General features: G+C 34.9%; 1 protein-coding gene across 1 annotated transcript; it reads right to left on the bottom strand.

The window, feature by feature from the left end:
• Positions 1 to 4,604: 4,604 nt before the first annotated feature.
• Positions 4,605 to 9,627, bottom strand: LOC137971646 (ATP-binding cassette sub-family F member 1-like). Its single transcript, XM_068818438.1, has 5 exons — positions 9,338 to 9,627; positions 8,885 to 9,116; positions 8,639 to 8,800; positions 5,810 to 5,896; positions 4,605 to 4,772 (listed from the first exon to the last, which is right to left on the bottom strand). Exons 1-5 carry the CDS (start codon positions 9,625 to 9,627, stop codon positions 4,605 to 4,607), a joined length of 939 nt encoding a protein of 312 aa, XP_068674539.1.
• Positions 9,628 to 10,000: the final 373 nt, after the last annotated feature.

Genomic DNA, 10,000 nt, shown 5'->3' with positions numbered 1-10,000 from the left:
AAAAACCCGTAAATGGATATCTTATGGTTTCCAAACTTGGGATGCGGGCTGTGTCAAGTACCTGTAGTTTGTAGTTTGCTGGCTCTTTGCCTTGCTTTTCACACTGACACAAAAAAAAAGAATCCAGAGTGTTAGATGTGAGCACAAATTGCACCTTTCAGTAACATATTGATTTGAATCTGATCGCTCACATGCTTCATGACTTGTTCCTCTAGCAAATCTGGAAAGCGCATCTCTGCTCCTGGACACTGGCCAGGTGTTCTGGAAATTTTTGACTGATTCATTAAGGTCTGTCTGGCACTCCTCAATAACATAGGACCTTGCCATTGTATTGTTTCCTTCCAACTGCGTTATTTCATTGTATGCTTGGATAGACACTCCAAATCGATCTAAAATATACACCAATTTCTTAACTTTTTCCTTTTCCTCCTCAGAAAGTCTTGTGTCTTGTGTGTCATTTCCAAACTATTGGCCGACATAATTCATATCTCCATAATTATGGGCAAATATCCCTCAAAGTTAAAACAAACTAAGGTTATTCCTGTCTTTAAATCTGAGGACCCAACTGACCCGAGTAATTATCGCCCGATCTCTTTATTATCAGTTTTTAACAGGATCTTTGAGAAATTAATGTATAAACGGCTAAAATATTTCATTGATAGCAATGGTATTTTATTCTCAGGACAATATGGTTTTAGGCATAAACACTCCACTCAACACGCTGTTCTCGATATCGTAAATGCGATACAGGAAAACATAGATCACAATGTGTTCTCCCGCGGCATCTTCTTAGATTTTAAAAAGGCCTTTGATTCTGTAGACCATTCTGTTTTACTCCACAAGTTGCATTATTATGGTGTTAGAGGCACAGCCCACAATTGGTTTACTTCATACTTAGATGGCCGAACTCAGACGACTCAAATTAATTCAAAGATCTCAAGCAAACAGAATTTAACTTGTGGTGTTCAGTAGTATAGGGGGACACGGCGTACACTTTTTATGCTAATGAGGTTGTGGATAATATGCTAATGAGGGTCGTAATATGCTAATGAGTTTTTGACCGTGAAGACTGGGGCCGAGACTTAATAGGTGATAAATAGCTATTATGAAAAGTCCAAAAGCTATGAGAATAAAAGTTATTTGCTTCTCTTTCCTGTGGAATGAAAAAAATATGAGATTATGTGACTATATATTTGTATCGAAAGTTGAATAACGACATTAAAGTAAAATTGGAAAGGTAAACTTTCCCAAATTTTCTGTTGATGTTGTTAATTTTTACTTTCTCTTCTTATTTTATGTCTTTCTATAATTGAGAGTTAAAAGAGTGACCTTGGAAAACATGCAAGTTAAACTTGTTCATGTGTTCCAAGATCTTCTGTTTTATTCTCGTTTTGCTTAATTAAAGTCTCTCATAAAATGTTCCTCTTCTTTCACGTTCCATGCCCGCTTGCTTGGGTTACCATCAATTTGTCGATCGGTGTAATCATTGAGACTTTATTTCTACTTTATGTCTCTCATAGCGCGGGGACTTTGTCCTTATCTTCTTATCGGAGAAGAAATTCACTAATCATCGAGACATTTTAAACTTAATATAAAATATTGATTATTAGTTTTCTCTTTCCGGTCTTTGATTACATCAACAGAAAATTTAAAATCAGTTCATGTATTCAAAGACAGGAAGGAGTAACTTTATTCCTTATCATGATCTATTTTTGTACTGAGATAAGATTAAAAAATTAGAATAATGGTACTGAAAATGATCCTGAAGACAGACAAAACAGTGTGAAGAATCAGTTAAAAGAATTAAACTGTTAAATGTTCCTTCACCCGCTTTGTTGTTTTTAGTCTTCTTTTTTTACTTTGTAATAAGAACGTGATCTCAGATCCGTAAGTGAGATAGTCCTCATGTTCCATGCCCGCTTGCGAGGGTGACCAGTAGGCGGGAGAACTTGTTTTTTCATCATTGACCACTAATTACAATAATGGCATTGAGAGTGATCCTGAAGACAGACAAAACATTGCGAGGAAACTTTTACAAGAATAAGACTGGTAAATGTTTCTTCGCACGGTTTGGTGTTTTTAGTCTTCATTTTATTTGTAATTAGAAAGTGATCTCAGAGCCTGAGAATAATTTCATCCTCATATTCCATATCCACTTGCGAGGGTGACCAGTAGGTGGGAGAGCCAATTCTCATCATCATTGATCACTAATTACTTAAAGTTAATTATTTTAAAAAATATTAAGATAAAAGATTGACCAGAAGTATTTTCTGTAGAATTAAAAACAAATATTCAATACCTATACGATAAAAATGAACATATCATAGAGGTGTTGAACTCGTTGTTTAAGATCTCAGAGTCCTAGTTTTGTCCTCATGTTCTATTGTCCACTTGTTTGGACGACCAGTAGGCTTGGTGACTAAGATTTCATCATTGATCTTTGTGTTTCTAGCTGAAATTGGGACAGTAGTACGATGTTCTTACTTTTATTTTAAAAGCAAGTCTTCACAATCTAAACAGTGTGAGGGCTTGACTTTAAAAGAAAAGAATGTTTTACGTGGATGTCCCCACTTCATTATAGGTCATTACTGTTATATCTTTGTCTAGCTAAGTTATTTAAATAGTGCGTGAGTGAAGAAGGAGTCATACTCGTTACAAGAATGCTTGGTGAAATGGTAAGAGCATGATTTTCTTATTTTTCATTCAGATCCAAACCCAGCACAACATAAAAATGTGATGGATCTGAATCGGAAAGAAAAAAAGAATCTTTTTTTCTCTTTTTAGGAACAAGATTGGCTATTTACGAAAGAGATATCATCTAGTGAAAAGGTTCAAGCGTGGTTAGCTCGACACATACCAGCAGAGAAAATTTTACATAGTAATTATTATCATACACAAACAGTCATGCCAAAGGGGAGAGTACATCGATATGAAGTTTACAAAAAACGTATGAAGGCCATTGGTGAAGAATTAAAACAATTGGATATTTGTCCACTCCATAAAACGGTGGGTATTATTATCATATTATATTAAAATAAAATGAGTAGTTACTGTCTCGGTAGTCGTAAACGTACTTCTGGAACCTTTGTCAGACAAGGATGACCCGGACAGGTAGAGGTTATTCTATTTTTAAGTGTGTCAAGTGTGGGACACATAAAAGCGTTTTCAATAAAAAAAGACAAACGGGTGGAATTGTTTGGAGTTCTTTTAGCGAACCTTTACCAAATAACGGTTATGCTGGGTTTGAAACCCATTCTTCGAGCTTACTCTAAATTTAATAGAGTTAGACGACCTCAGAGAGGAAATGGTTTTGACATTCAAAAGTGGATAGCCAAGACGGAAATTGAATTTCATCCACCCGGTTATCAATTTCTCGGTCCTGGAACTCATCTGGAAAAACGATTAAAGAGGGGAGATAAGGGGATTAATAGATTGGACAGGATTGTTAGACAACATGATATCGATCACTCGAATGCCGGCACGAACATCAGAAAGAAATGGGAAGCCGATGATAAGATGGTAAAAGCCATTGATAATTTATCTGGGAAGAAATCGTGGATGGAATTCGCTGCAAGACATTGAATAAATATGAAGAAAAAACTGGACCAACTTTTTTCATAAAGAGAAATAACTTTAACTTTTTTCACTTTTTCATAAAACGTCTTATTTTGATTGAAAAAGGAAAAAAAGGTATATTTGGAATAGAAAATATTTCAATGAAATTTCTTGTTCCGATTGAAAAGAAAAAATGATTGGTAAATATGTTTGGTTATATATCTTCAATAAAAGATTTTTTTAAAATGTTTTTTTGACTCAAAGTGGTTTAATAATATTTGGAGAAAAAAGAATAGAAAAAAACTATTTTTCCACAAAAGAGACGTTGTTTTTACTTATAATCATTGTTGATTTGTCTTTTACTTGGTTGATCAAATTCTTATAATTCTCTTAAACTTTCAAACACTTTTCACATAGCTTTTCTTCACATACGAGATCTTTCAACCACATTTCTTCATGACCCATCCTGCTTTCTACTCTGTAATATGGATGGCTTGTTTTTAATTTTAGTTGTAAGAACTTGTGTATTGACATTTCTTTAATCAACTTAAGAAATTCCCTTTCTTCATAACCAAAACCGGGACAGGCTTGATGTAATGTACCACGAAATTCTTTTTCTGATAGTTTTTCTTTCATTCTTTTCTCACCGATTGTGAAAAATTCATACATCTCCTTATTATAATAGGAGCTTTGAATTTGTTCGCTCTCGTTTGTATCTAAGAACTTTTGAATCATGAGTCTTCTTTCAGGTGATAAAATGTAACGAATATTCTGATACCCGTGTGCTTTACAAGCTTCATAATAGCTTTCATGGAAACCTGATTTAATTTCTCAGCGTCCTATCACACTAATAGACAGTTTTTCATCATCATCATCATCTCATATGTCAACACACCATCGTGGTAATCTTTCTAAATGAAAAGAGAGTTTCAAATGTCAATTAAAGATCGAGCACGAAAACTGAAGTTTTGGACAAGTTTTGGACAAGTTTCAAGTTGACTCGAAGGCGGTTGATTTTATTACTAGTTTCAACTTCGACCAACCTGAGTTCATGCTTCCAAAGTAAGATTATCTTGATTGTTCAAGTGAGGTTTCTTCTTCTTATGCTGTTCCTGTTTCTCCGTTTGAACCAATCGTTTCGTTGGTGCCTTCGGTTTCAGAAACACTCGATCAATCTCTTCAGGATCCGAAGGCTGAGTCCCGTATTCAAGAGGAGACTGAAAAAAAAAAAAGAAGAGAAGAAATGTGGTCGGAAAAAAAGAGAAGATGCAATGGTGGTTAGAAAAAGAGGGAGTAAGAGTCGAAAATCAAGACAAGTTGTCAAAGAGGCACCAAACAAAGAAGCGCCAAAAATTTCAACGGTCGATTTGAAAGAAGCGCCAGAAATACAACTAGATAATGTCACGTCTAACATTTCTGCAGAGGTCATGGAGGAAGGTTACGTTACCAAGAAAGGAGAGCTAAAAGAAAAATCAAGCTTAGTAGAGCTTTTAAGTGAGGCTGTTGAAAGTCAGATTGTTTTTTAAAAGATGAAAAGTTTAAGAATCAAAAAAATCAAGCCATGTTAAACGATCTTAAAGCTGAAGTTTTCATCCAAACCGCATCAATTGTGAAATATTCACAAAAACAGCAAAAAGCTATCGAAGCGTTGAAACACAAATTCTTGACAACATTACATTCAATTTCAAACCACGTCATGAAATTTCCTGGTACGGATATTGTTTCGTTTTCATCTAGAGTTATTGAAAGCGGAGTGAAACGAAAAAATGGAAGAGGAAAAACAAATTTTTGAAAGAGAAAGGGAGGTTTTTCCCCCATTTTTGAGAACCTCGTCTGCGACGTACAAGGATGTAGGTAAGAAAAAAAGGAAACTTGAAGTGGAATGTGAAGAGCCTAATCCCATGACAAAGGCCAAAGAGAGTTTGTACGAGGTTGTCAAATTTTTTTCTTCTCATTTTTCATTTAAGGAGATTGTGAAAATAATAGAGTTTGAAACGCTTGAGATGTTTGAAACATTCTTATCACAACTTAAAACAAGTAAACCAAAAGAATGGTTGTTGGCTGTGGGTTTTTTAACGAGATCGGCTAAAAAAAGATTTGACCTTTTCCAAGAATTTAAGGCAAAGTCATTATCGTATGAAGAAATGACAGATGGGTTCGAATTTTATCTGGCGGGAGAAATGGGTAAAATACCATTTTGTCCTGAGATTGGCAGGAAGAAATGAAATATATAAGTACCAGATTTTTCTTTTACCTTGGTCACTGTTGTTGCTGACTTTTCTGGCTCTACTACTTCTTCTTCACTGGAAGCTGAAGTTTTCAAATTCCGCTTTCCTTTCCGCTGTAGAAGATAAAGACGATGTATGGGGGGTACTTGTTTTTTACTTCGAAAATGAAGAACTTAAAAATACTGAAAAGAACTTGATTCAGAGAATGAAAGAAGGCAGAGATCAATCGACTTATGTGGATGGTCTGACTTCATTAAAAGAAGGAGAATACAAGCTTGGTCAGGAGAATGAAACTATTTTTTTACTATTTTACTCCACAATTACAGAATGTTTTGTCAAAGATATGTATAAGTTTTTTCTTCATTTTTTTCCATCCGATTCAATCGTTATTTGTGATTTGGTATGCGAGAATGATAAGGATTTTTGTTGTTTCTCGAATTTTTCAGACTTAAATCGATTTTGTTTTAATAATCTTCCGAAAAGAGAAGAGATGTGAATCGATTGACATGGAATTCATTGAGAAAAACATTTTTTAATCTTACCGCAATTTGTGCAAAGGAATCCTAAGACCACGTTTCCAACGTTTGGCAGGATCTTGTTTTTGACGTCAACAGTGTCCTCTTGGATCTCACAACAACCTTCGTTTGCACAACGTTGATGAACACTTAAATAAAATTGTGACGAAAGCTGGGGATCAAACAGGGTTCTTGGAAAATCATCGAACATTGCTTTTGCTGCTTTTTGTTCAATTAGTTTAGTTTTTTCGTCCAAGAAATAAAAATATTGATTCCCAAAAATTTGATCCTCGTTTTCATTGAGCATCCCGACATCTACAAGATACTCAAAAATTCTGAAAGGTACATCCGATGGTATGGGAAGACCAAAGGAAGGTAAATATACATTTGTTGGCATTAAGAAAGGTAGCCATTGTTTATCTTTCAGAGACTCAATCTCTTTCGCTTTTGTTTCCATTGACACCTTCATCACCTTTTGTTTTTCAAGTTGTGTGACGTTTCTAGAAATTTTGAGCAGAGAATTTTCTTTGATGAATGTTCGCACAAGCGAGAGAGGTTCTTCTGACAATGTGAAGTCGTCGGTCCATACGGACTCTAACAAGATGTAGATTCCGCTCTCTTTTTGTTGGCGGAGAACACCGATGAAAGAAATTTCTGCATAAACTGAAAAAACTGCCAGAATCATGTGCTTGGTAACGGGAAAACTATCCCCCCACACAATGGGAATTTTCATGAAAATGAATCAAACCAGAGATTTTTGTAAGTCCTCTAGAAGGATCTATTATCAATTGCTGACCTGGTGAAGTTAAAAAAAGAGGAATGAAATCATTTGTTTTTGTCGCTAATTTTCTATGGATATTTCCTCTTCCTGAAATATCGCATGTGAATTGATTAGCCAAAGAAAGTTGAGGACCTAAAATTTTACAAAAACTGAGAAAAAAAAATTAAGGGTGGAAAAAAAGAGACCTAATGTTTTAAAATATTTACTTTTACCTCATTGTTCTTGCCTCTTTGAGAAGTTGTGAGAAAAAGTATGTTCTTATTTTTGTTTTTATGGTAAGAAAATGGTCTTTAATTTTCCTTTTTCGGTAAAAATATGAAGATAGGTCATCAGGGTCATATCTTATTTAAAGGGCGAGAAGTTATGCAAGTAGACTTTGAAACGAAAAAAGATATGTTATTTCCTAAAATATGGATATTATTTTTATTGTTTTTGAGGGAGGGAAGTGTGGCTCATTTTTCATACGTGTCCACATATCTTTTTGTTGTGTTTTGAGGGAGGGGAGTGTGGCTCATTTTTCATACGTATCCACATATCGTTTTGTTGTGTTTTGAGGGAGGGGAGTGCGGCTCATTTTGTTTGAGGGAGGGGATTGTGGCTCATTTTTCATATTTGTCCACACTTTTTTTTTTCAACTTATCATTTTTATTTAACCTTTTCTCCGAAATCTTACGTTCCATTTTTATCTACACTAATTCAATCCTATCCTTCTAACTTTCTCCGAAATCTTACAATCCATTTTCATATTCAAAAGAAAAAAAGATTAGTCTCGTTTTCCTTTCTTTACATTCATAAGCTCCTTTTTTGCTTCTTGCATGTGATATGACAAAGAGGCTTTTGTTGTCGCGTTATCCTTTACAACTTTCTTTGCTTCAATCATATAACATGCCTCTAGATTTTTTGCATTTGCAGAATTTGGTGGTAATTAAGCAGTCTTAAGAAATCCAATTTTTTTTCCTTGTTCTTTTCTAACACCACAAGTGAAAATCAATTGACCTCTTAAGAGCTCATTGGCAGATGTAGCCATTATCAAAACAGCCAATTCACCGTGTTCGTTGCATCGAACTTTCGGTTCTGGATACTTGAATTCAGGCAAGCAATTGTATTTTATCGCCATCAAATAGTTAGCCCATTTGGCTTCTCCACTTTGCCAACCTAAATTACATCCTCCTGACGAGCACATGACATACGGCTTTCCTTTATCTTTGCTTTTGCCGGTGTAACACACTGTCACATATTAGACATTTATGTTCTATGGCACTTAAAGCTTTTATTGTCGCGGCAGCTCCTTCGTCTACGTCGTCGTCATCATCATCATCAAGAATTGGTGGTGGAGGTGGTATCAGATTACCGGCTGTCTTCATTTTTTTGGTGCTGCTTTTGACTGTAAAAATGAGAAGATCGATGAATCCTTTTTTTTTCAAAATGAAAAAACGTTTATGATGTTTTTCAATATACCTTGTTGGCCGGAGGTCTTCCTGGTTTTTTTGCTGTATTCTTTTTCTTTTCTTCTATTTTTTTTTCCATCTCTTCTAGAGTGAATGGTTGATTTGCATCACCATCTTCTCTTTCTTCTTCTGGTTCTCGTTTATAAAGTCATTATCAGATTGGGTCGGTTGATCGTCATTTTCGTCTTCGTCGCTTTCTACTTCTGATGCTCTGATTCGAGTGGGTTTTGGAATTTGTTCCTTGTCGGCTTCTGTTATGATGAAACTAGCCATCTTTGAGAAAAGAGGACAAGTGAAAAAAAAAAAATGACTGAGAATACTGGTTTTTATATCGTCTTTACGTCATTCGGCCAGTACCCATTTTTTTTTTGAAAACGGGAATGGATAATCATCTAATTCGTCCAAAGATCGTTTTTGTCCAGACCAATACATATAAGATTCATCGCCGTCATCATCATCATCATCATCATCTTTATCCTTTTTGGCATTGCGTTTTTTTAATTCCTGTATTAATGGCGATTTAGCTGGAACCTTTTGTAATGATTTGGGGATAAGTGACTTTTCTTTTAATCCATATGTTTTTCCAGACCTTAACGAAATTATGGAATTTACATTGTGGTTAACCGTGCCGACTCCCACCGTGCGAAATTGAGGAATTGTCTGGGGATTAACATTCTTGCAACCGATAAGTCTCATCTGTAAGAAATCAGTTTTATATTTGTTTTTTATCTTGTTCAAATATTTAAAGACATCCTGTAATGAGAGATTGGTCGGGAAGGGAGTGTTGTTTCTTAGAAAATTTCTTATCACTTAGTCATCGTGACGTATTCCTTGAAAGCTGTCAAAATATGATCTTTGTCCATTCCTTTCCTTTTATCCAAGGCTTTTTCCAAAGGAAAACTCTCATCTTCAGAGTTTAGAAATGATTTTTCGACAATCACTTCGTCGTCTGGTGATCTATATCTGATTTCTAGGTTGTCTTTTCCTTTTCCTCGTCCGCTTTGAGCTAATCTTTGTAATTCATCTTCCCCTAATAAGAGAACTTCCTTTACATGTTGATCTTCATATAGAGGTCGGCTCAAGAAGTTCGTCGTTGTCATCTTTTTCTAAATGTTTTAATATTAATGCTTAAACAAGTTTTCTTATATTCTGTTTACTTCTCTTTATAGCTTGTCTTCTCACCTTTAGAGGTATCTTCTTTGTTTTTGATTAAAGTTCAATGACAGGATCTATTTCGTGTCCTTTTTTGTTTACTTTCTCTGTCCGAGTATTATATATCAGATCTGATAAAGCTAAAATTTCTCCCTTCTCTTGTAAGTTCTGTATCGGATATAACAAAATTTCTGATTGCGTCGTTATTCTCGTAAAATCTAAAACTATTGTCCATATCGCAATTTTAGTCTTAATTTTTCATTAGAAGAAAAATATAGTTGTTTATCCTTTTCTCCTTTGTAAAGTACTTTGTTCGGATTA

This window comes from Montipora foliosa, chromosome 9 (assembly GCF_036669935.1).
Source record: "Montipora foliosa isolate CH-2021 chromosome 9, ASM3666993v2, whole genome shotgun sequence".
In the NCBI taxonomy this organism is placed as follows: Eukaryota; Metazoa; Cnidaria; class Anthozoa; order Scleractinia; family Acroporidae; genus Montipora; species Montipora foliosa.
The sequence above is the reverse complement of the archived record's forward strand: the minus strand, read 5'-3'. Positions and strand labels throughout refer to the sequence as shown.

Excerpts from the sequence above, each read along its gene's own strand:
- LOC137971646 (XM_068818438.1), bottom strand. The coding sequence starts at position 9,627 with ATGACAACGACGAACTTCTTGAGCCGACCTCTATATGAAGATCAACAT. Across the intron at positions 9,117-9,337 it reads GAATACGTCACGATGACTAA|GTCTGGAAAAACATATGGAT; the intron begins GTGATAAGAAAT and ends AATTTCGTTAAG. Across the intron at positions 5,897-8,638 it reads AGAAGAAGAAAGAGAAGATG|CGGAAAGGAAAGCGGAATTT; the intron begins GTGATGCAAATC and ends TATCTTCTACAG.